Genomic DNA, 27,446 nt, shown 5'->3' on the forward strand with positions numbered 1-27,446 from the left:
GTTTCCTGCTTTTTCAGAGAAGGTTCTGAACGTGCCATTAATGCTCCTGTAGTACTGACAGCTCTGTAGAGGTAACTCCTTCCTGCCTCAGAACTACAAACATATCCCAGATCGTTAGGAATTGCAAAGAGCTAAGCAATGGCAAGCTACATTGGCTTCCAGAAATAACATTTTAAACACAGTAAGGAGGTCACAATACCGTGAGCAATTAAAATCTAACTGTTCATGAAAACTACCACATAAAGTACACGCTGACATACATTGAAGAGCAGTTTTGGGGTGTGAACTTTTAGTCAGGAACTAAAGCTCCCAGCAAGAACATATGAACAGTTTTGACACTGAACATCAAAATAAATTAATTGATATTTCAGAATTGCATCTTACAATCACTTTCACCTATTTTAAAGATTATATGAACTTTTGTTCTTAAACAATTATTCCAACAAAGACAATTACACCAACTCTATTAGTGTGTATTTCACAAATACACTAGAACTACTTATATGTTAAGTAAACTCAATATCTGAACTGGAGTAGAAAAAAAATTGATCCTTGGCTTCTCATTTTTTGAGCCACTTCCTCATTCTCTCTTCAGAATATTTGGTATTTCGTTATTTCACACAAACTGCAATAGCTTCAAGAGTAGGAACTAAGGCGAAATAATATAAGAATAATATAGTTAATGAGGGGAAACACTTGGAGGGTGGGAAGGCTTGAATTCCTTTAGGTAGAATTTGAATCAAATCATTCACATTGAAAGTACATGCTTTAACTACTCGGTATGCCTGAAAGCACCATCAGACTTTTGAAGGATATTACTCCTTTAAAACTTTCACAGAAGTAGATTTTCTTCCCTTGAGTATTTTTTTTTTCTTTTTGTCCCCTCCAGTTTTCAGAGAAAACATCCCAGGTCAATAACAGGTAATTGTTATATACTTTATAATTGCCTTTTCCCTGTATATTTGCAAACACATTTTTTTTCCAGTGTTTTTTTTTTTTTTTAATATCTTACTTTAAGAGCAAGAATGATTCTTCTGTGGTAATACTTTAATCCTGGAAGTCTGAAGAGCCAATTCACTGTATTATGGCAAGCATTGAGAAAGATTTCCATGCAATCTTCCTAGCTTTATCCAAAGATTAAGAATGGATTCAATCAAGTACACACACGGGGAAGTTTTTACACAGTACAGCTGTGTGTTTTTTGAATAGAGGTGGAAAAAAATCTACATCTGTGAGCAGCATTTAAAATTCAAAATAGAAATATGACAGATTTTATGCTGTAAGGATAATCACTGACATTTTGTTTATTTTTATATACAATTCTGCTCATGTTATGGAGGTCAGACTAGGTTACAAGTTTCCTATAGACCTAAATCTCTTGTATGGAAATATTTTTTAGACAGCTGTAATTTTGCATTCATAAGAATGATGCAGTAAGTGCATGTTATTGACGCAACGATTTATTGCTAGAACTTGCACTGCCTTTACTTTTTGAAGGGTATTATGGCAGATACGAGGTATGCACACAAATTCAAACTTTTGCTTGCTGTAGTAACTGCTTTTTGCTTGCTTGTAGTAACTGCATTACAGCTCTTTTTTGCTTGCTACCTGGAGCAATTCTCAACAATGCAAACATACTGTACTGATGCAAAAAGTTTGCTTCATAATTTAACTATTATTTCTAATTATATTTCTGTTAACGAGCTCCTACCTGTACCTAACCCTGTCCCTCTGATACAGCAGCAGCTCTAGTGCCAACTGCCAGTGGACACAAGGATGCAAACAAACCCTCCTGACATGTGCTCATACTTGTGCAAACCTTCTGCTGTTTATAGCACTACCAGCTCTGCTAAGAAACAGCCTGCATTATCATTTCATAACTTATTTCAGCTAGGTTATAAAAAATCTGTATTTAAAGCCCTTACGTAAAATATTATCTTGAGTGAGCAAATATACAACAGCCCTTTAAGACAACGGGACTGAAGAGGTGGTGATGAACACCTGGAAACTGAAAAAGGCAGGAGATCCTTCAGAAAGGAGGGAAATCTGATCCAACTGTGACTTGAGGGCTACTGACACTGAAGGAAGCAATCAGCATTGGTAATACGGTACAAATGCCAGTAACAAAGTGTTGTTACAGAAATCTGCTTTTCCTGAGCCAGTAGTTAGTAAACATACATTTTCTTCAGAGATCACTAAGGACCAAAATCTGTTGTGCTTGCCTTTTTTTTTTTTTTTAATTGAAAAACATGAGCTACCCAGAAAACATCCTCCTCCTTTTTTTTATTAAAGAGTGCTTTGAAATCAGGAATCAAATTCATCAGCCCCAGATGTATGGGTGTATGCAGAATGGATGTATGCAGACTACTGAACTCTGTAAAATGGAGAGACCTGTAAAAAGACCTGTAAAAAGCTCAAAAAAAAACATTTCACAGATGTGTACCTGTCAAACTCACTCTGTAATGACACTACCTTTAAACTTGCAGAACACTTTTTTTTTTTTTGATTTCTTTTAAATTAAATATCTATTCAAAGCCCATGCTAGGAACCTGCCAAAGTAGGAAAACAAAGCTGAGGAGGAGTTGCTTTAAAGGGCATTAATACCATTCTCCTGTCAACAGGGGGGAGACCGCTGCAAGGAGGCACAAAGCGTTCCCTCTTCCTGCAGGGAGCCCACTTCCTCCTGGCACAGGCAGCGGGATGGGAACCCGGGTTTCTCAAATAATAGAAAGGCACAATAAGGAGAGGGCAAGCCCACGAGCTCACTTCTGAAGTGGTTAGTAGCATTTCTTGGAAGGAAACGCACATCCATGTGTCTGTCCATTTGGATCTCCTTCTGTTTTGGCTGTGCATATTCCAATGTAATTATTGGCTTCTCGGTGTTCCAGCAAGCTGGGCTGGGCAGTTGCTTCAAACCAGACAGGATTACTATCCCCTGGGGGAATGACCATAAACTTTGTATACACCTTGTCACATGGAACTACACAAATGCTGGAGATACCACGAGGGAGAACAGAATATAAAAACACCCATCTCATGGTTTAGTTTTAGAACGAAAGGGTTTTAGATCTTGATAGGCTTTAAGTGATGTTTTCTGTCATGAATAAAAATTGCAGTCAGATAATTACAACATCCTGTTCATCACTTATGTTAGAGCAAGGTTTTTTTTTGTTGTTGTTGTTTCTGTTTTTTAATTTAAGGATCATCGGTGCACAAACAGTGAACAATATTGTTATGTAGAGTTTTTTAGCTAGATTATTTTGTATTGAACCTGTACAGTTTGGTAAAATGTAACTTGAGACTTTAACATGCTAACAAGCTTTCTTTAGATCTTCCAGAAGTTCTCTCCTATACTTCTGCATTTCTGTGAAGAGGGTGGGACACCACAGACTTACAGTCTCTGTTTCTTTGCATTTACAATCTATTTAAAACCGCTGGCTTAAATACGACTTTTCCAAATTGACACTTGTTAAAAATGACCCCCCTTGACACCCTGATTTATTCAAATGTCACAGAGGAAAAAAAGAACTTCACAAATCACAGCAAAGGGTAAGGCCCCTGGGTCCAGTGTTCTGGCTGAGGACAGGCTGGTGTTCCACAACCTGACACTGACCACCTTTGGGAAGAAGGTGACATCAACATGAGCATGCTAGCACTTAATAAGTCTCTCCCAGAACCCAAAGAAAGCTTGCTAATGAGAAAAATCACGCACTCCCTTTGACTAGCAGTTGGGCTGCAGCTCTGGCAAGTATTTTTTCTAAAGAGCTAAGACTGAAAATGCTGAAAAGATCTTGAAAACTGTTTTGACAAGTATTTTGTTTTTCCTCATTTCTACTTTCCTTGTTTAGTATTGCCCTGGAAACATCTGACACACAGTGTTTTAATTTAATGTTGTGTTTATGCATCCCTTGAATCATCAATGAAGGGCACACAGCAATCACCGAGTGTAAATATCCCAAGCTTCCAGGCTGTAAGTGTTTTGTCATTTTGTCTTAAGAAGCAGAATTTTCAAATCGTGCATCTCTGAAAAAAGTTACCAACTTTGTCTAGTCGAGTGTTCTTTTAGTGGCCATACTGTAAAACTTAAAGAGTTTGAGATTGAGAAGGTTTGACTTAGCTAAAAAAAAATCTGAGCTTGTGCTAAACATGACTGATTAAATTGGTTCCAAGGTAAAAAAAAAAATTAACTAGTTCAAATTTACAGATTCATTTGACTTCACAGAATTTTTAATTGGATTTATAAGCAGACATCATTCCTTCTTATGCATGTACCAAAACTATAGACTCTACTGAAGTATTATAAAGACAAGCCAGTGATTTAACTAAAATACTTTTGAAACTGGTAATTGTTTTATTAATTTCCTCATTTGACTTAAAAAAAAAAAAAAAAAAAAAAAGTTATTTGTCCTTAATAAAACAGCTTAACTATTTGTCCTTAAAAATAGCTCAACTCTGGTGATATTTTTACCATATTTAGTCTAGCATCCTAGAAAACTTACAAGAGAAAAACTACATTTCTATCAGTAAGTAAATTCAGAATACTTTGTGCCTCTAACAGCTCTTAGGTAGTTCACTTGAGTATTTATTTAGCTGGCAGCCTTACCCATCTTCTGGGTTTGAGAGTGGCCAGTTATTTTCTCAGAAAGTCACAGCTCCAACATTACGTTTTTTTAATGAAATAATGTAGCTGACACACTGCAGCCACACACTGATGCAATTCTCATTTATGTTGTCACTTTATCTTACAGGGCTTGTTTGTATTAAAGCTGCTTTCATGGGTTTTAGGATAAAGCCCTTGAAAACACCCTTCCTTATGAAGCACAAAATTAATCACAGTTGTTTCAGTGAGGCAAAATTAGCTAGAGAACCTCAAAACTGGTAAGTTACCAGACTGGAAGCAGTTACGTTGACTTTATTAGCTAAAATGTAAGTGTTTGATAATATTCATGTTAGTAAAGGATATTCTAACAACACAGTTATAACTGCTTTTTTCTCCCTGAAGAGTAAAGCAAAAATCTATCATTGTCAGCGTTGTCCTTTTATCCAAGAAGCAAAGTTTATTTACTTATTTGTAAATAAGTCTGTAAGTCTGATGTTCAGTAACTTCTTTTTGACAGGAAGCCACTGACCAGTGGTTGAATTTTGAGGTACAGGTATACATGTAGCTAATTTGGATAACTTAGCTGAGCTGCAGAGGACTGAAATATTTCTACTGGTTAGACTGAATTCCTATTAACTACTCTATTGGACACGTGGTGATGTGTACCACAGGCTCCTACATTTAGACTATATACTTACAACAGCAGGTTGTCACTGAAGTAGTTTCCCTCTATACTTTACAGCAAAATTTGCTCTATTCAAATCATTCCAGGAAAAATTAAATCCACCTAAGCCATTATTTCCTGAAGCTTCAGACAGAAAGACCACAATCCAAACAATGTGCATGACTATGGCCTACATCTTCAAAGTTTTACGTATATTTACATGGTAAAGAGAGTGGAAATTTCAAGTGTGATTATTCTGTAAAAGCACTGAATGAATTAAAAGAATGGTCAAAGCGTTTTTCTGATCTGAGCTCTGAATGCTCAGGATGTGTTCTCAAACCACGCTGCTGCTGAATGCAATCAGAAAAAGGGCTGCCAGCGCATGAAGAGAACATCGCTTATTTACTACTGTACTCACAGCATTTGCAAGTAGCACTGCACTTGGAGATGAGTGAAATGCTGCGAGAGGAGTGAAATACTAAAGTAAATAAAGAACTGTATCATCTTAATCTAATTTCACGGAAGTCAACAATGCATGAGTCACCTTACAGCCTGCAATAAGACGTTAAACCTACTGCATACATGAAACCTAATCTTAAAATTCTTTTGATCTTAAGACAGAGTAGGGCATATTGCTACTATTTTTGATGACTTAGTAGCAAATAAGAATCTGTTTTCATTTTAGAAACATGACCTTACAAAGTTTTAGAGGTTCAAAAGTGGCTAGCATGGTTCTGGTACATAGACAATAATCAAAACAACTTCAATCGTGAATTGCCTGAAGAATGCTGTTTTGTTTTAGTAACTTCTTGCAAAATACTTCGAATCCCATCTAACTATCAGAGTCCACAATTCTATTATCGTAGGCAGGATGCTTTAGTAGGATTAAAACCATTTTCTATATGAACAAAGGTGCTGTAAACTGTACTGAAACCTGTGATCCTGAAAGACTTGTACTGCAAGGCTTTTTTTAACCACCCTTGCAGCATGTCCAACCCCTAACCTTTCATATCCATGAGCAGAAGCCCACAGAGAAAATGCTTTTAAAGGAAAACAATATTTTCCTGGCTTTACAGGGGTTGTATCAACTTGAACAAATCCAAATTAGCATTCGGGAGGGAGAGGGGCACAGGGAGTGTAAAAAACAGAATACGCAGATAGAGCAGCGCTTAGAGCCAACACGAACTTCCTCCTTGCAGCTGTGGTTCACAGGCTGTGCTTGGCTGATGACCTAACACTTCATGTGACATGTGGGGACATAACCCACAGCTGTGAGAGGAAAACTAAGTATGGACCAAGAGCTCGCTGCTTTCCAAGTAAAAGTCACAGAATCGGGGCAGATACAAGATCTCACAGATTTAGTAACCAGATTCTGGGAACATTTCAGAACCTGTACCGATCTGTTTCACCATAATCACTCACTGAAGTGCATCCATCCTCTGTCACGTCTGCAAACAATCCGAGGGTCCTCAGGAAACAGTATCTGCGATCCCCCTGTAAAACTGTTCGCAGACAAGTGTTCTATCTTATTTAGGTATGCTTTTATTTTCTTCCATCTGTTTGACATTTTTTCCTCAGGAGTATGCTATTTCCTAAACACTGAACTGCCTTTATTTACTCAGCCTGAAATTCATACATCTCTGCTTCTAAGAAAAATGCCACGAATAAGAAACAGGTGAAATTTTAGAAGCAAGGAGTATCTGAAGTGGAACTGCTTCTAAGTGCACAAACCAAAGAAAATGAAATTAATCTGAAATGTTTTAAAGTAATACTTTTCAAAGGCTTATTGCTTCAAATGAATTCTGTGGAAAAAACAACATTTGTCTCATTTGATAGCTAGGAAAGAGAATGAATTCCAGTGTCCTGAAGGCCTAACCGGCAGAGGTGACAAGGTGGCTCAGCACTTCGGTGACACTCGTGGCTTTTCTGTCTGCTGTAGATCTACAAATGCAGCAGTCAACTGGCCATTACTCCCCTCCTGATCAGACTTCACCCATTCTGAATTACAGCACAGAGCATTCCCGAGCACAGAGCTGGCTGACAGAGGGTCCCGTAAGTCCTATTTGTGACGTATTTGGCTGAGTTTTGCTTATGACTTTATATCCCGTAGAGTGTGTAAGTCTAGTAAAGAAATTTGTTGCAAAATATCAAGTAAGAGTTATAAATACTAATCCTCAGTGGATCAGCTTCACACTTGCATGCCCTGGATGTGTCATTCTTTGCCGTAACAGAAAATGTGACGGCTGTCCGTAACACCAAGGACAAAATTCAAAGCAGCTCTGAGAGGTTTAAAGTAAAGGTTCTGTAAAATTAAGCTCCTAAATTCTTGAGAGCAACCCATTTGCCCCCTTCTCCTTTAATCTGCTGGGATGGCTATGATTTAGGGAAAAAGTTGTGAGTTTTCCTATTCTCCATACCTAACAGCAAATCCATCCTGGTGGAGCTGGCTGGACAGGCACATATCAACTAAAGGCCATCTGGAATCCAGATAGCAGACCTCCCTGTGTTTTGTGTCCCCATATGAACTTAATTTGTTAGCTGAGCAATGACAGCAGTTACCTTTTATTCAGAAAAAACAAACCTTAGCGGCTAGAGCATCTGCCAAGGAAGTAAAATCGAAGTTCTAGGCCCTATGGGAGTATGAACCTACAGCTTCCACATCCCTGGCCAGCACCCTAGGCACCAGGCTCAGCAGGATACTCGGAGCAGAACCACCACCAGCCCTCCTCTTCAACGGGGCCACGAACTGCCAGGAACACTCAGGTCACAGGGAAAGCAGATGAGGTCACTTGTCAGCATAGCTAAGGACCTAGTGCTCAGACCCTAGGAAACCGATGTTCCAGATCCTGCTGTTAAGGTTTTTTGTGTTGGACATTAGGCAACCACTGGATAAAAACAGAAAAACAAGCGAGAGGGTAGAGTACCCTGAATCCAACTTCTGGGGCCAAACACTTAGCTTTTACACCCTGCGGGGACTGCAATCTGAAAATCTTAACACCTCATTTTTGGTGTGCACCCAAGATGTTGCAAAAGGTTTGTTCCACGGTCACACTACCTCAGCTTACATCCAGTACATCTGGGAACTAAAGTTAAAAACATAGTCAAAAGGTTTTCAGAAACCAAGACTAACTACTACATTTCTTTGCTGGGACAGGTAAGAAAACAAGGTGGAAGTTCATTAATGAAGGTTTAATTAAATTGCTTATATACACAATACATAAATATTAAATTAATTTAATTTATAAAGGTCTGCCTTAAGGTTTCTAAGAAACATTATTTTTTGAGCAGTAATTTTGTCAAATATTTTATGACAAAGAGAGGTAGGAATAACAACAAGGTTCAGAAATGAAACTGTATTTTCAGCTTTAAAGAGCCCTTCTAAGTATCTTTGAGGCTTGCAAATTTCTTTCAAACTACTGATGTTAAGCTACAAGTCATAAGATTTTTTTACCTGATGTCTTGTTTTTTTTTTTTTTTTTTTTTTTTTAAGATAATCCTCAAAATCATTCTTCTTAAAAATCATACCTTCTGCAAAATAAATTTCACCCAAGCATTTGAGGTTCTGTTTCACTTTTTTATTTTATTAATTCCTTAGCTTTTCATTGTTATAAGCCTGACAAATACTTACCTGACTTAGATATGCATGAAAACACACATGTACATAATTACCTATAAATACACTGAAAGCTAAAGAATGTTCTTGTGCACCCTTTACGTATTTCCTTGAATTCAGCTCACATTTAACTCTTACCAACAACCAAAACAGTCGAAAAATTCCTATTATCATTTGCCAATAAATTTATTCATACCTGGTGTTGACGGTCTCTCCAACATATTCAAATGATGGTAAATAAAGGCCTGACTGTCATGAACCGTGTCCATATCAATCTCCTCCTCTTCTTGAGAGTTTGAGAACTATGGTATCAGGAAAAAAAAATAAGCAGATGCTAATAATTAATTCTTAGGAACATCACTTCATAAATTTTTTTTTTTTTTTTTTTTTTTTTTTTTTTTTGAAGTAAACTGGGGGTGAGAGGGAAAGAAGTGATATCTACCACTGCTAAGGAATAAAAATTCAATGAAATTAAAAGGCGTCAATGTCTACCCTTCTAATTTACCGTGAAGCTGTGTGAACAAGAACATTAACTGTCAACTTCAGTTCCTGCCAGCCAATAAAGAATCTGATGGGAAATGATTTTGCCAAAGTAAGCGTAACAACTACTGTACACACATACACAACATGTCTTTTGTTTGAACACAGCTTTAAGGAAAGTCAGCAGAAGCCATTGCTGTTATTCCGAATACTCTGCATATTGTGCAAGTTGAATTTCCATTTCTTACTCTGATTCTGAGTTTGACTTTACTGTCTTCATTCTTCTCTAGTATTTGCCCTGGCTCCAATGGAGACCCGAGTGGCATATCAGCCTTCCTCTTCACCCCCTGCTGATGACCAGAAATGCTGGATGCTGTTTCCTTAATAAGATGATCATCCTCCTGAAGCAGCATTAAAAGATCAAAATTAGAAGATAGCAAGAGCCATGTTTCAGCCTAAAAGAGCCCTGATAGCTGAAAACACTTCTGAGTAAGTGGGTGATTTGAACAAAGTTTTCCCTGTAGTTCTGGCAAGAAGTATTTTCTAAAACCCTGCATGGATTTGTGCCAACCTCTCCTACAAACATGGTTTCTCTTTACTTCTATTCCTGCTCCCTCTGCATATCTAGCATTGGCATCTTTTCTGTCCCTTCTCACAATCATGGTACTGTTGGTGTGCAACAACATTTGCTGCCTCTGAATAGCCTTTCTATAAATCTGTGCCTCTCAGACTCTCCTCATTCCAAATCTCTTGAAAAACTGTGATAGCCTCTGATCTATGCATGGGATTTAGCTAAATCTTCTTTTAATTAGCTTTAAATGCCAATGCTTTCTTTGTTGAATACAAGTCAGAATGAGCGATTATAGCCTGGTATTATTTTTGATATCACAGCAATATTTATAAGAGAGTTAAACTGTTTTGTACATTACTGCTTAGATTAACAACACAAACAGGATCAGAGGAATATAAAAATAGCAGGAGAGTCTAGTAAGTTACACAAGTAGTCATTAAAACAGGAGACAGGTGTTCCAACAAGTCTAATACGCAAAATAGAGATGGAAAATTAAGTGCCCATAGCAGCAACCATTATTAAGCACTAAAACCTAGATAAAAACCTTATCATGGTCTCTAAAGAGCACATGATGCCCAACTGCAACTGCTCTTCCCCTATTACACAAAGGGTATTCCAACCCCACAAATTCTTGCCCTGAGCAACTGAAATTTTATAAAGTGTGTGACTCTCACCATCCCTAGCACGTTCAGCATCAAAGCAGTCTATTAGACTGATTATAGCTCGCTTGTGCTCTCAGAATATACTGCTTTAAAGAATCTAGTTAGCCTGATGCATTCTATCACCTGTTTATTCTTCTTTTAACCTCAAATATGCATTTCCCTCTTTTAATCCTTATTATTTAACCCAACACACTGCTGCTGTGAAACGCTTTTGATTTAAGCTTTGGCTGATGCAAGAGAGTGCCTTTGTTTTGTATTTCTGGTTTGTTTTTCTATGAGGAAACTCGATTCCCTGAATTTTCGGTGTGTTACAGTGAAAAAGATCACCTAAGCAAAGTAAGTCGTAGGAGAATGGAGATGAGGCCGAGGAGAAGACACAAAGGATGAAGTGTGCATCGAGGCTTATACTAATGCCGTAGGCAGCGCTGCTGCTAACAGAAGCAGCCTCTTCCCCTTTCTCAAGTTTCTGTCCTGGGCCACCACAAGCATTCGTATAACTGCATGATGAACTAACTAGGAAACTGATTCAGCAGGAAATATCTGTTCATAAAATCCTATTTTTCAACCAGATCCTCCCCTGATCCAACTCATTATGTAGCAACAACTGTACTAGCAAGAGGGAGAGGACAGTATAGGAAAAAGAAGAGTTGAGAGGATATTTTTGATTAAGACAGACTGCTAAAGAAATTTTGGATGTCCACTGAATTGCAGCCTAAAAATCTGGCAACAAAATGTCTCCCGTTATTTAATTCTGATGTCTGTGTGTAACAAATAAGGATTTACTACACGTTCTGCGGATATGTAGGGTAGCTCTACGGGTATGACTCCACCATCATTTTCTCCCCCTACTGGTAACAGCCTGCAAGGTACTGTGATAATTTGCACTCTCGGTATCTCTCTGAAATAAAAGCAATTCAGAAGTTATCTATGGGATTGAAATAGTAACAGTAAAAAATCCCATTCAGAAGGGCGGAACAAGTAGTTTTCAAACATGCTAATCACATGTTCACATCCTCTTTCGGGATATACTCCTAAGCAGTTTCAGTTAAATAGTTTTTCAATCTGTTAAGGAAATAACTTATTATTTCCATATACGTTGAGCTTTTTGCCTCATAATTAACTTTGCCCAGCAAAAAGACTTAGTTCTGCAGCAGTGGCAGCTATTCTGAAGAAATGTATGACTTGAATAGCTTGTCAGATCCATTTTCTAACTACACAATGGATTGTGTGTTAGGGCTGAAGCCTCAGAAGCCTGGAAGATATCAAACTGAACATGCAACTTTTCAGAAGTTGTTACAAATCCTTCAGAGCATAGTACTACGAAATCAGATGGAAGTGTTCAGTGAAGACATTGAACTTTCAACTTTCATTTCTCAAAGTTGATTACAGAAGTTCATCTATGCATTTTAAGATGTAATGGAATTACTGATAAAAGGTTTTGTTTGGGAAAATGGCATATCTTGCCTTTAAGCAATGTTCTTAGTCTAATTAAAGAGAATTTCTTAACAGCATCAAACATTTCTGTGAAGCACTTCATGTCTCATAAAAAATACAGGAAAAATAAAGTTTTGTAAGGAATACAAATGATAAGAGTAGGAAAAAAAAAAAAAGAAGTCAAAAACTTCTATGCAAAACGGTTTAAAAAAAGTCAGAAGAGGTATGTGGAATGTATGTGTCAGCTTTTCAAGTGGAAGGAATAAAAGTAACAAGGTGGAAACACAGCTTAGATAAATCATGAGCAGCTCTAACACGATACAAGATGAAACAGGTAACCAATGCAAGGCCTCCAAGCCAGCTGAATGGGATGTGCGCAGATGGGTTGTGCTTACGGTGTTCTGAAATCCTACTGACTGTCCATGATTGTTAGTACTATTCACAGGTTCCTGATTATTTGCCACTGATTCAGGGATAATCGTTGGATTAAGCACAGCCTTCTTTTCCTTCAGATTAAGAACGAGTCCAAGCTCTGGTAACGGTAAGCACGAAGGTCTGCTGAGGCCAAAAAGTGTGAAATAGAGGTCGACCGCTCCGCATCGTAATCTCCAGTCATGTGAAGTTCCTAAAATCCCAAAGAGATTACTGTTAATACAGAGGTACAATCTTCCCTACTCCACAAAAAAGATGGTTTTAGCCAATCTGCATCCATCAAAGTATACACATATCTGCTGTGCCTAAGACAACTTCCCTCATTACTCCAGCCTCCTTTTTATCTACTCAAACTCACCTGCTAGATCCTGCTTTAAATTAAAAAGCTTTAAATTATAGACTGTACAATACTTAACTGGAAAACTACGAGTTATAATAACATAAGAAAAAATAAAATGCTTTTATTTTTTAAAGTTTCTCTTTAGGTTTTAGTATTGGACAAGTAAAACAGAACATTTTCTTACCAAACTGGCTTCCCACATCAGTGGATTTGGTCACAATTGCTTATTTACTTTATGTAATTCAGTAGGAGTCTTAAGTATGACTAAGATCTATAACCTCTGGAAACCACCCTGATGGACAGCACAAACCAGCGATGCATAAATGGGCTTTTTGATGTCTACTGACTACTGTGTCATGTACTTCACTGGGTACTCAAATACTTTAATTTGCATTCGAGCTGTAGACGCATAGCACAAAAAGCACCGCTTCGTTGATTTTATTTTTCACTACAAACTCTGTATTGCTTTTGTATCTTCATACACAAATAGTCAAAGCGTGTTTGGCACCATTCACAACAGCAAGACATCTAACATCTGGTGCAACGCTGCAAATATAGCGATTCTGATGTTAACTCGGCCCAGCTCTTGACTGATTGCAAGTTTATTGGACATATTGTTCCACAGCAGGAATAGGGCTGTATCTGGTAAACAAGACACAGATGTGCCAACTGCCATGTTAATGGGGCCGTGCAAGACAGCACAAAATAAAATTTTAAGATCTGTCCCTGTATGTACTAAGTTTCAGGGGACTAAATTGCATTTTGTCTAAGTTTAGATGTACCTACACTTACCCAGTTACAAGCTACTCTGATAAATTTCATGAACAGCTGGGAGAAAGTGATATAAGATATGATATAAGAAAGTGATCTGGACATCTCTAACACTAGAATACTCTCCAGAGAATGACACGTTCACAAATATTAATTTCAAATCTATCACAGCATTTTAATAAATAATTTACTCAATGCTTTAAACTAAAGCTTTTTAAAATATGATGAATTCTCACTCAATATCTCTCCTCTTTTCCAGCAAAAAAGCTCAAATACAACTGGTTGCTGGATTTCTCTGCAGTCACTGCAAACTGTAAGCATTATCTATTTAATGTAGAGTAACACAAAAGAAAAAAAAAAAAAAATATATCGGAGTATTTTCTATTATTTGATTATTTGAAATGAAAGCAACTCATGATTCTAGAATCATGCAGCTTTAAACCTGGCTACTAACTTGTCTCACATTAACAAATGTCTTTCTGGGCACCCTGGAATGCTAAGGTTATGCCTTACAGAAAATAAATTGAAACATTATGTCATCTTGATACATAGAAATTTAAGTCTTTAAAGCCCCATGAATCATAATAAGAATGTATACCCTATTTGTTACTTGCAAGAAGAAGTAATGGTTGTGAGTAACACTGCACACACTCTTCTCTCAAGAAAAAGCAGAAACAAACTCTCTGATGGGAACATCAAAATTGTTTATTTTCTGTGCCTGACACTTGGCAAATCCTGCAAAACTGAACTACTAGTAGTCTCCCAGCTTCAGCCCCTGGAGTGTTGCTGTAAACTTTCAAACACTAAAAATAATGATACACAGAAAACAGACAGCTTTCAATGACCTAAAAAACCTATATAAACGTTTACATGTAATCTGCAGAAATGTGCCAGATGTTAAAGGGCAGTTTGTTAGGACTGGATAAAACTGCTTCAGTAATGAAAAACAGGTCAATGGTAAAGATGCAAACCCTCCTCTCATTAGGATCTTTCTTAATCATACAAGGCAAATTAAGCCTTAGGTTTAAAATAATTTACTGGAGAGTTTTAGAAGTTTGTCTACACAAATGTTATCCTCTCATATTCTCAGAGTTGGATAAAAGAGGACAAAGAGAGACTGCCTAATGTAGAGCAAACTGTAAAGGAAAAGGTAACATACAGTATCATTTGGGAAAATGTCTGATGTGAACAGCTGAGTCAAAGAAGGATTTTATGCCAAAGTGTATCAAAGCACACTACAGGAGTAAAGGAAGTAATAACAAAAAACAAGGAGTCCACTAGTACATCACTAGGCAAGTTCAGTAGATATTTGAAAGAGAACTTCAGAGACTGAGTTTTCAAGTCCTAGCAATCCTACAATATAGAAAACATAAAAACCAACCTGAATTCATCAGTTTCCAAAGCTGATCTACCAAAGCTTCATTACATAAAGGGGACTCCATGTTCTTGGTAAAAGGCGGATTCTTAGTCAGCATATCCAGAATCTTATGCCTAAAAAATAAACGATATATTTTTTTATTAAATCCAAATGAGTAGACTAAGAATAAGAAGTCTACTCAATTTGCAATGTTCTTACAGAACTCTACTTTTCAAATACACAGTATGTACAGACACAGATTCACCACCAGTAATATAATTTAAAGATTAAAAAGTAAAGCACAACAATGATTATTTGTAGTGTGTATTATTAGAAATGATTTTTATTTCTGAACAGTTAGATACAAAACTGTAGGCTGTATTATGCTCTTTGGTTTAACAGCAATCTTTTTTGCACGCTGACTTGGTAATTACAAAGAAAGAGCTAGCCTGGCAAATAAGCTTACAAACTGACATCAAAGAATTTTAAAATAATTTAACATGTTTATGACTGATATAAAATGACAGGAACAAAACTAGTGACGTGCACATCCATCTGGAAAGGAACACTGTCACCTCTTAAGTTACACTGGTGTATAAAAATTCCACACTTACCATGTTTGCTTACAATATTTATGCATTGAGCTGTAAGCAGATGCATTTTTCCACTTTCTTTATTTAAACTTGGACTTGAAAACATTTTATGAATGAGAATAATTGTGTGTTCCATTGCTTATTGTAAGTATTTTCTTTGTATAGAAAGCTTTCTCCTTGTAGTTTTACACATCTGGGACAAGAAAATTACCTTTTCCTTTTTTCTTCTTCTTTTCAGAAGAGGCTTACATATAACACTTTATCCAAAATGTAAACAAACTCTTCCTTAAAGAGACTCAAATGAAATGATACCTCCTACCTAGTATGAGGCTACACCTCCCTTGGTGACTTCTAACTGTACCTACTTTCATTAGAAAGAATGGCGGGAAAAAAAAAAAAAAAAAAAGAGAGGACAAACTTGCAACTATGAGCTTTTTTACCCGATCGCTCACTGGTGAAAACAAAGTTGAAGCAGGCAATACTAGAAATTACACTGCACTTTCATGTATTATCCTTTCACCCCACCTACAGTCTAACAATTGCTTTACATTCTTTGCTGGCAAAGTATCATGTGTGTTAGGTCTCAACCTTTGTCTTCAATAAATATCATACAATCTGTTTGTGCCATACTCAACATGAGACTTGTATACATCATTTGTGAGTAGGAAATGATCTCCAACTTCAGACATTTAAAGGTGCAGAACATAAAAATAACGGAGATTAAGAAGCAAGTATATTAACTCTTGAGATGTGAACTGCTGAAAAATCACAACACATTTCAACTTAGGAGCAACAAGGAGAAAAACAGTTGTGTAGAAGTATTAATCAGCTAAGCATTTGATCGATTCTACCAAGCCCAGGCCAAGAATTTACGTAGCAGTCAGTAAAAACTAACTGGTTCTTTATTTGCTCACTAACCTTATGTAGGGTACAGGATCATTCTGAACCATTGTGAGCAGCCACTGTAGTTCTTCATAGCTCCTATCAACTGCAAAGAATAAAATAACAAAACCGGTATAATTATTCACAAACTGGAAAGGTTGATCAAGATGAACACGGCTTCCTCAATTAGCACATGAAGAGCTTGAATGACTGCTACTGAGGAGGAATTTCGTTAATTATAGTGCAAATTCAAAACATAAGGAAGTTCACATTATTTTACTTTACACCAAAATAGAAACATGAACTTCATGCCTGAGTTGTTCAGTAACTACCAACATGATTATTAGCACATAGCTTGCCTATGAGCACTGACTACAAAAGTCACTGAGAAAATTACCTGCTTTGTTTTAGGAAGCACACGGTATCAATGCATCCAAATAACCCCCCTTCAAGAATCTATATTACATTTTTCATAGGGAATTGAGAATAGACAGTTCTTTTACACAAGAATGAGTGACAGACCATTAACTATAAAACAGAAAGAGGAAGACCAGTGGTCTTGCACAAAACTGTAAGCGTACTCATCTCAGTAGTCTTCCTTAGTTGTTGTTGTTTTTTTTTTTTTTTTTTTTTTTTTTTTTTTTTTTAAGTCAGTATACTTTGTAATTAAAATATATTTTGAGTCTTATCAGCACATGCTTCTAGAAAATGCTGCTTGACGCAAGGACAAAATCATCTAATTAGTTGAAAATTTAAACAGTCTGTTTTGTTGAACATAGGTTTTTGCAGGCAGATTGAAAATTAGCTCTGCACTTCCTGCAATCCAGCCACATCAGAAATGGTTACATGGTGAGGCACTGCACCAGGCTGACATCCTCTGCCTCTAAAAGGGGCTCACTAGCTCACGTTCTGCCCCATTCAGACCACAGGTACACAGCATAGGTCAAATCGGAATGATGCCAGAGCAAATTTGTACCTGCATAGACCAGAACAATTACAGATTTGCCTTAAAAATCTGAGAAATCTTTAAAAAGTTCTGCCTAGGACATGCTTTCAAGGTATCAGTGACTGCCTATGCTCTGTGCACAGCGCCTTTCCTGGCAGCTACCTTGCTTCAGACAGAAGGCAGAGAGAACAGTGCATAACGAAGTTGTTTTGTATGGAAGAAAAATAATATTGTTCTGAGTTTTTGCTGCATAGTTATGCATGTGTGAATAAATTAAATCATAATAGTAAGCAAGATTAAATAATTTTAACTGCTAACAAAATGGATTTTAAAATGGTTTGTGATTAGAGAATGAGCAAATTGGGAGATGAATCCTTTAGGCTGATAGTACTGGATAACAGAACCAAAAAACATCATATTTTTGTGGTTAAATAAGTTTTTTGTTGTTTCCTAACCTTATTTGTGCTTGAAATAAAGTAATTCTTCCCTGCCATTTACCTGGTAGAGTAAAGCAGCCCTGCAGGACTTCCAAAGCTTTGCTACTAATGCTTTTTATCATCTCTTCAAATTTGTATAGCAACGTGACATTTTGGGGAACAATGACAAATTAACCCTGACCTTTAGCAGAATAGATCTTACTAGCCTGAAGAATGATGTGTAGGTCTTCATATTTCTGCTAGCCATAAAAGTGATTGTTTTTTGAAGTAAAAATCCTCTTGACATTTTTTCAAATTACAAGAGATTGTATTCAGCTCTCAGTTACAACAGAGCATCTCTAAGACTGAATTTTCATTCATGCAATTAGGTAGGTCGGGATACTTACAAGTTTGTTTTTATCTCCTCAAATATGCAACTGCTTTGTTGTATACACAACATCTAGCAGACATAACTACCAAAAGCTACCTTTAAAAAGTTGATAATTCCTCTTCACTTCAAGCCAGTTTAGATCAACTGTCCAAGTCCTTATATGCTGCCTCAAGCATTTTAGAGTTAGAGTGTCTCAAAAAAAGCCTACTATTAACAGCAAAGAAAACAACTTATTCTGTTCCACGGTGAAATGATTTCTTTTAAAGTAACTTAAAAAAAGGCAGCACTATTCCTGCCCTGAGAGTTGATAGAAAAACATGGGAGTTCCACACTGCCCCAGAAAACACAGACTTTCCTTTTTATGGAAATAACAAAAAGCAGTCAGCTTCCTTTACAAGAACTGTTAAAAAGCCAGCATTGGCACAAGCATCAGGCATTTGATAGCTGCTGTTTTACATCCAATATGAACTGGAAACCAGGTAACCAGGAACAAGGAGAATCAGACCTCTTGGCAACAGATGACCAATCATTTCTTCTTCCAAAGCCAGAGACTTAGGGCCCTGCAAGACAAGCACTTCTGACTTCTATATGGTTAGCTGAAGTTAGCACACTGAGCTTTCAGATTTACCCCTACAACATAAGCCACCAGTCTTACAGCAGGAACAGGAGCTGGTGTGTTAAGTGCTGGAAGGCTGTATTTGAGAAGTGACACGGATGGCTAAATAACATGGGAGGCTGAGTTGTGAGTTGTGTTGACTTTACAGCAGATACATATTTGTGTCTGATACTCCCTTGTCAGAGAAAAAGCTGTTGGCAAGGCAGCTCGGTACAGTAATACTCTAACCCATCACTTCCAGACCTGACAGAGAGCTCAATCATAATATATATGTAGCTCAATCACTGATTTCTTCAAGTAATCTTTCTTCTACTTTTTACCACTCAAGTTTTCCCTTCCTGTATCTATAGAGCATTTTGAGCAACATACCCTACCTTGCTTACACAGCAACTCATCTGAGGAGGTCTTTTTTAAAGATGTAACATATTACTTTGCAATACTAACACTTTCTTACCCAAGTCAATCATTAGGTGTAAGCAACACCCATAAAAGGTCGAGAATTTAATGAGAAAACATTATTTCCATCAGTTTGTCTTTCCAAAGGGTGGGATGAATTATTGAGATTATCCTAAAGGAAGCTGGCTGATGAGTAAGCTTTCCATTCTCCAGCAAATCTTTCCACTAACACTCTATGAAGGGAGGAAAACAAAGTAAGCACCAGAACAGAAACAGATATGCCCAGTATCAGCAGAGTTATGAATTCTAGCTGGGTAATCACTCACAGGGTTACAAAACAGTACATTTGCAGTGGGTTATGGATCCAGAATGCCTGCTGAATTACAAGAAAGAGAACTGAGCCCGAGGGTGATGCCTTGAAGTTACCACTTGTTTTGGTTTCAGTGTGTAAGGATAGGTCTGAATTCTCTCAGATATACTCACTGAAATTGAATTAAAACCCTCCATTACGCACCTAGTTTGAGATGTCTTTGGACACAATGACAGCAGAAAGACAAGCAATAAGCTTCTTATAAAAAGTGGAAACAACAACTCATGCAGAAAAGCAAGGGAAAAGCTACTGTCCTGAAAATGAAAACATGAAATTTGACAAGGAATAATTAGAAATCTGGAATCACCAAGCTTCTCACAGAGAAACGATTAAAGGATGCAGCTCCTTTGATAGGAATAACCCTTCAAACACAAGAACTGTCACAAATCCATTGAACAGAGAAAGACTCATTCAAGTAAAGGAACAGATTATCTAGGAATATATTAATTTTGTAAATGCGAATCATTAATTTCCAGTTCTCCCTAGAAAAACTGTCAGGATTGAATTTCAAATTTAAATATCATTTAAGAAAGCCACCCTGTATTATTTTTTTTTTCCAAGGAACTGCAGCAGTCAGCTAAGATAAAGAAAATGTTAAGGAACAGAAGTCTCACAAACACAGGCTGTGTATAAGGAATGGCAAAGCAGAATCAACCAATAAGCACTAAAATAAACTAGGTCTGCAAAACTTATAGCTATAAGATGCATGAAAAAAAGGCAAAAAAAAAAAAGTGATTAGTAAGACGGCAAATCAAAACCTAGAGCTTTGACTAGCCATTATGGCTGAACTCACTGAATAGAAATCACTGAAAATAAGGCGTTTAAAGAAATCACCAGCACCCCTTATCACTACTTATCTTGCTGTCTACTCGTTATTTCAAAACTCCAGATATCTGATTCAGTTTTACAGAACACTGAGAAACAATGCTCACCACACCTTCATAAAACTTGCATGCTCTAGGACAAAACATTAATAGCAATCACAGCTTCTCTTATCAATACATTTGTCACCACACAAGCTCTTCTGGTAGACAATGCTTCAATATAATATTAACGAGGTAATTATTTCACTTTTTCTACTATATCACAAGTGTTACAAAGGGTCAAAATAGATGCAAAAGTACCTTTTGTGTAGTCAACAACAGCCTCCAATGCTGCTATTCGGACATCTACAAAGTGTCCATACTCTGCATATGACTTGAAGAGCGCAGGATCGCTTGGGACGTGACCATTTTTCTGAAGCACCCGAATAGCTTTTAAGCAGCTAGATGGGGTAAAAAGAAATTTATATGAGGCTTCCAAAATGCCAGGCACAAAGGACACAGTTATCTCCTTCAGAATCAACTAGTCTTGTCATTTTTCTAGAATAAAATTAACCTAATTACCATGTTACAATTATTTTCATAGTATTAACACGTAGCACTCATTAATTCTGAATTAGGCAGAACACTGAAACGATTCTCTGCTGTGCCAAATTCAGTTTGATTCGTAGAACTGCACTTATTTTCCACAGAAAACAGTTTAGATTAGTGTTGTGTACTCTACAGAAATTGTTACACTACCTTTTGTCAACCTTTCATAAACTGAACAATTAAGACAAACTCACACTACCAACTTTTGGAAATTAGAAGGAATTTGCCATGTAAGACTAAAGGAGGTAAGCTAAAATCTCAGTAACTACAGAACTATAAACACAAAAATAGTGTTAACATGTCTTCTCTTTTTGTACATACAACAATTACTAAATCACACCTGACTGTAATGGTATGCCTGTAGCTGGGAAGAAGCTTCTCCATGTTTAGGAAACGTGTAATTTCCTCAAGAATAAGTCGAACGTCGGGATTTAAGTTATCCAGTGTTCGGACTTCATTGTTCACGCTGACTGCAGGAGTCACAGAGTTGGCCAGGGCATCAATCAGTTCAGCACGGTAGTAGTTGTCTGAAAACTAGATAAAAACAGCATTAAAACACAAGCAACGTAACAGTATATATTGTTATACAGCAAGTAATGTTGAAGCACTGTTATACAACAAGATGTTTAAACGGAAACCATAAAACAAACTGTAAGAAAGCAAAAACAGTTGAATAAATGTGTTTTGAATATAGATTTGAGAGCGCTTGAGCAAGCAGATATTCTATCAGCCATTAATTTTCACTCTGAAATAAGAGCATATCAATAGTAATACACTGGTTTCCAAAAAAAAAAAAAAAAAAAAAAAATATCAGGTACTGAAAATTTTCCAGATTTGTAAAATAAAAGCCATTATTTCCTAGTGTGAGCTCTAAAATTACATGTCCCTTTCTATATTCCGTTGCAAGCTTACCAAGGTTAATGGGTGCTTTACTCCTCTGAAAAATCAGAGGTTTCATCTAGATAGCCACTTCAAGTGCTTCTCAGGTAAACTAATGCCTCTCCGCTATATAGTAAGGAAAATCTTGCTTCTTTATTTGCTCCTTTTTTGTAGGCACACAGTTTCACCCCTTCCCTTGTGCTAACTGTAGCACTTTTTGGTCATGTCAAATTACTACATAGCAAAAAGTAGAGAAATACAACTATAAAAGCAGAAAAAAGTACTGGGTGGCATGTTAGTTAATTTAACCTAAACAAACCCAAGAAGTGCTAGATCTCACAGAAGGTATCAAACACATGTTCACAAGTGAAATGTAGAAAAGCAAAGCGGGATCTCTCCTTCAGTGGTGGAGAGATGTCAGTACAACTCAGCACATCCTGTGAAAACTGGTGTGTACGTTATCTCTTTACCACTTCACATTCTATCATCCCCTTATTTTAGTACTTTTCAACAAGTGTCTTGTTAGCGTTTCTACATACTAGAAAATGAGATTTAGGAGAACTCAGATTTGTTCCACTGAACTTTGAGTACTTAATTTGGAGGATTATGTTAGGATTCTAGCAGATGTGGACTTCTTCTAAAGCTGGGGAAGTGGAATCTTGTATCATCTCAGAATCTTAGAGGTCCCATAACCATCCTTCAGAGGTGCTCCGTGTTGGAAGGAACTTCAGGTGCCATTTCCAATTCAAGTGCTTCAGTTTACTGATGAAAAACTTTACATTTGGTTTCAGCTGTAATCTGACTACAGGAATACCATTCAGTTCTGTAAGCCAGAGCTGTTATTCAGAACCCAGAGTCTCATATATTGTAAAAACCAAGATAATTTCCTTGCTCTTTCAGACAATCTTCTCAAAGTGGAAACAAGTGCTTAACTTTGCATGCTACATTTATTCAGAAAGTGTTAACCTTCAAGCACATTCTCTCAAAAATAGATCTATGTATGCAAATGAAGACAGGCAGGTCCTTAAGTTAAGTCAACAAGCACAGTGCTTCCTCCAAGAAAAACATCCAAGAAACGTCACTACAAATGTCAGCTAGAGAATCTTCTGTAACATTTACTGTTTAGTTAGCAGATCAGCTTTTATCAACTCTCCTTGCTAGGTATTTACACTAGTGGCATAACACATCATATATTATATTAACTTTAAGACTATTTTCAACAAAAAAAGAGATTAAAGAGATTAAAATAAACACATTCTTTACCTTATTCTTTCTGTTATCGTTATACTTGATCAAATCCAAAATAAACATCAAAACCTCCTTAGGACAGAGGTTGTGAACATCTCTCAGAAGGGCCATGGCAACAGGCATAGTCTGTGTAATAAAATTAACATCATTCTTATGTTAATGAAATGACAGTCATGCCCTGAAAAGAACTACACCCTTAAAACAAGCAATTACTTTTGCAATACCAAATCTCTAAAAAGTTTTATTTTAATATGTTTTGAAAAAGTTATAACATGCTGCACACAGTCTTCAGATCAAAATCAATGCAATTATTGCTCGATAATTAGTTATAGCAGACAGAAAAAGCTGTATATGGAAGAAATGACTCAATTCAAGGCACTGTCTAAAAGGTAAGAATTGGAAAACAGTGAAGCAGAGAAAATGACAGTGGAATTCATTCTGAGTCTGACACCTCATTTGAGTGTTTACATGTGAACCTGATGTCTAAGCTTCTATTACCATCAAGAGGTATACACCCAAAACAGTCAGTGGAATCTAAAGAATTATTAGCCAGATAGATATTAGTCTCACTAGCTCATTCTAAAAGAAATATCTAAGTAGGTCTCTAGGCACCCTTGAACTATAAATTTGGGACATGGGATTAGATGTCTTCGGGAGAAAAGCCTAAGATTTAGTGGTAAAGAATGAAGAATGAGACAAGGAGCAGAACAACACAGAAGGCAATCCAAGCACAAACATGGTGGGGAGGAGGATGAAACAGTTTTGGACAGAGAAATAAAATTTAGGTTGTCTCCATAATCAGAAATATGAGGTCTGTAACTCAATCATCCAATAATTACAAAGTAAACCTTGAGAGAAAACCACTGACACTTATTTTAAATGCTACTCACTGTACAACTAACAACTACAGGTCCCAGTAAAAAAAAAAAAAAAAAAAAAAAAAAAAAAAGCAAACTGCAGCAACACTTGCACTTGATGTTGACAACTAATGGAAAGGAGAGGGCAAGAAGGATTATGTAGAGCCTTAGAGCCTTCAGCTAAAAGGCCAACTAATTTAAGATAAGCTTTATGAGATTTTATTTGTAGTATGAAACAAATGCCAATAGTGAAAACAGTTGATCAATTCACCTAAAAATGATTAGCTTTGTTATTGTGCAATAAATTGTATGCAAGAACGAGCTCACAAATATATACAACTAATTATTATATGTACTCCACTCTCCTGAAGGAATTGCTAATTTAACTTCAGCTACTCAGAAAAAAATTGCTAAGTTTTGTTAAGTGTTTTTTGACAAAGATGAAACGAACAGATACCAAGTAAGAAAGAACTAGTTATTTGGGGTTTGTAATGACTGGGTAAAATGGGACTGTGCTATTCACATTCTTACAGTTGTCATCTGTAGGAACATTTCTGTATTTTGACATTTAATTTAAAAAGTTCATCAGAAAAATAAATTTTACCTTTTGCAGGAAGTAGCTTTGAAAGTTCATGAAGTTGTTGGTCTTCACAATGTTTGGACAAGTCTTACAGCAAAACATTCGGGTAAAAAGTGACTTCATGGCTGGTGGTCCTGTCCATGTACTTACCATGGAATTTGCAATCTATATAATTAGGAGAAAAGGCAAGTCACATTAACATCACCACTGTAAGTTCGGGTTGGCTGTAAAGAAATACACATTTCCCATAATAAAACAATTGCCAAAAATATACTGCCCTTCAAACGTGTACCTATTTTCAACAACGTAATACATTATCTAAGTTTTCCCTGCCATCCCCAATACATCTTGTCTACATTAAAGGTAAGTTTTTGTAAAATTGTTTCACTTGGAAGATGTCAGCAACTAATTACCTTTCCATGATAAGCTTCTGTTCTTAATTATTTTCTCTTTTATATTTTAGGCAAATACTCTGTTTTTATTAAGCCAAGTTTTCTGACTCTACAGAAGCCAGTGATGGAAGAAGCTTTTACAATACCAACTTCCCAAATTTACCCTGCCAGTAACCTCAGCCTAGACTTTAACTAGGTCTCAGCCACCCTAAGCCTAAAAGACCACCCCTAAAACGAAAGGCAAGTCAGCCATCTCTCAGCTTTAATCTTCATAGAACGAAGAATAGAATATTCTTCAAATAACCTTAATTCACGGCAAGACTGCAGGGTGACAAATCTATTGCTATGATCTGTTTTGGTGTAAGGAAGCAAGGTTCTACAAGGACAAAACTGTCTTTCTGCCTTTCTAGCACCCTGGGGATTCTATATATTTGTTGTATGGAACAATGCAAGCGTGCAGAGAAGAATATCTGAGTGCTTTTTAACAAATGGGGCCAACACACACTAAAATTTAGGGTTTTCCAGTGTTACAGACCTTCCACAAACTAAAGAAAATACCATTTTCACATGAATGAAAATGAATGTGATTATCTCCTTTTAAATTAGTTTACCTTATTCCAAAGACTATTACATATGCAGTAAGAGAAAGAAAAGCTAGAGGCTACTTAAAGATGGGCAGCAATTAATTTCACCTTCTCTTTTATGTAAGATGTGGGCTTCGTTATTGAAAGACATTTTCCTTTTAAGTCAGCCTTCAAAGGAAAGTTAAAGGGAAAAAAATAGTGCAGGCAGACTAGACTTGCAGTAACAGAAGTCTACAGATGCAGGTATAGCTTCTTGTGTAATATACATAACAAATTTTCCTACAAAGGAAGTTTAATTCTAAAGGCTACTCAGAAACCATGAAGAAGAACTTAGAATTGAAAATGTGAAATTTATGTAGCAGGAAGCCTGTCTTGCATTAATATTGCTTAAAAAGGTATACTCTATTGCTGCATCTATCAATTCAGTATATCATAAGAACTAGCAACTTATTTGACCTAAAATATAACTATAATGCAGAGCTACAAAACTCCTCATTGTTTTGAGTTTTTTTTTTTCCCATTTGTTTTTTAAACCTTACAGAACATCACTGGCACTGCAGTAGACCCAAACCTATAGACTGAAAATCAGCCTGTATGCTCCCAGGACTTAATATCTTAACTTTATTATTTTCTCCTTTCTCTGCAGGGTCATTTGCCATGAACTTCTCAGTGGTCTATGCGTGTATTTGCACATGCACACATGCATCTATACATCAATGAGGATTTAATATTTTACATGGACACCTGACTGAAGTGCTGTTTTACAAGTCGTACATTAGAAAATGAGATCATAAAACTGAATTTATTACACTATCACTTTTTCTGTATCCATGTTAGTACACCAAGAACGTTTCACCTAAATAACCACTATCCAGCCAGAAGTTGCAAATTAACACAAAATAACCCTCCCACTAACAAAACATGGAGGACTTGACTTTTTCCAATAAAGACTACAAATCTTGAATATTTACAAGCTGTGAAAATTAAACTGAGTTAATAGGAAGTGATTCTTACTAACAGCCTGACGTTGGAACCACTAACAGAATATTTTACACTTTTCTCCTACGTAGCATGGGTAAACATATCTACAACCATGTCCTTCCACACCCCTTCACATTGATTTAATAACACAACTGTAGTGTTCACATAGATTTAGGATTATTTTCTGAGTCAACCATCTTATCTCTAGATTCCATTTTTTGCATACAATTTCATAAAAATACAACTGAAAAAAATAGCTATGATTATCTGTAGCCCAACTGCCTGTGAATTCAAAGAAAGAAAACATTTCAGCATTGTTAACAGCTGCTCTTTTATTATTGACCGGTGGAAGGCACCTAAACTTTTAATTATTCCAAATAAATTCATTATGACATATGTTAAGTCAGGTAGCAGCAGTATTGCTCCTAGTACATACACTGGCAGCACTATTTATCAGTGTTTCATAATATTAAAATACACCATCACAAGCATTTCTTGGATTTTGATTTTTAAAATATTCCCAAAGGGTTTATTTCTGTACAGGTACTGAATTACTCTTAACAGGTACCCAGCAGAGAGGAAGCTATATACCAGCAATTCAACCTCTACAAACTGTCAGTAGCATGCCTTTATGCAAAGCATGTTAGTAACATGCCTTTTCAAAATTTCTTACTCTTTTGTGTTTCCATCTAAGTGTTTTACAGGGATCTCTATGTTTAATTCTTAATACTAATTTTGTGTCTAAACAAGAAATATCTTCCTTTTTTAATGGCAACGACCTGGCTTTATAAATATTTAATTGCAGACCAACACTGTTTACTTTGTGCCCCTATTCAACTTGAAACAACATACAGCAGTAATCTGAATTTGCATTAGACAGATAGATGAATTTTGAAACTTCAAATTTCTCAGAGAAGCCAAGGAACTTCCCAGTAAAATAAAAAAAAAAAAAAAAAAAAAAAAGAATTTTGGCTCAGAA

The 27,446-nt window shown here is 36.5% G+C and overlaps 1 protein-coding gene across 1 annotated transcript in view; it reads right to left on the minus strand.

Annotated features, from left to right (window-relative positions):
- TAF2 (TATA-box binding protein associated factor 2) overlaps positions 1–27,446 on the minus strand; it is a 55,445-nt gene that overhangs the window by 1,294 nt on the left and 26,705 nt on the right. Inside the window, exons 17-25 of the mRNA XM_082755398.1 lie at positions 24,535–24,675; positions 23,089–23,199; positions 21,287–21,480; positions 20,659–20,798; positions 16,436–16,505; positions 14,949–15,058; positions 12,420–12,649; positions 9,606–9,758; positions 9,074–9,179 (exon numbers count right to left, since the gene is read on the minus strand). Of these exons, the coding sequence (XP_082611524.1) occupies positions 9,074–9,179; positions 9,606–9,758; positions 12,420–12,649; positions 14,949–15,058; positions 16,436–16,505; positions 20,659–20,798; positions 21,287–21,480; positions 23,089–23,199; positions 24,535–24,675 (1,255 nt within the window). The remainder of the gene's footprint in view (positions 1–9,073; positions 9,180–9,605; positions 9,759–12,419; positions 12,650–14,948; positions 15,059–16,435; positions 16,506–20,658; positions 20,799–21,286; positions 21,481–23,088; positions 23,200–24,534; positions 24,676–27,446) is intronic.

Source organism: Aythya marila, assembly GCF_965140915.1.
Source record: "Aythya marila genome assembly, chromosome: 2".
NCBI lineage: Eukaryota > Metazoa > Chordata > Aves > Anseriformes > Anatidae > Aythya > Aythya marila.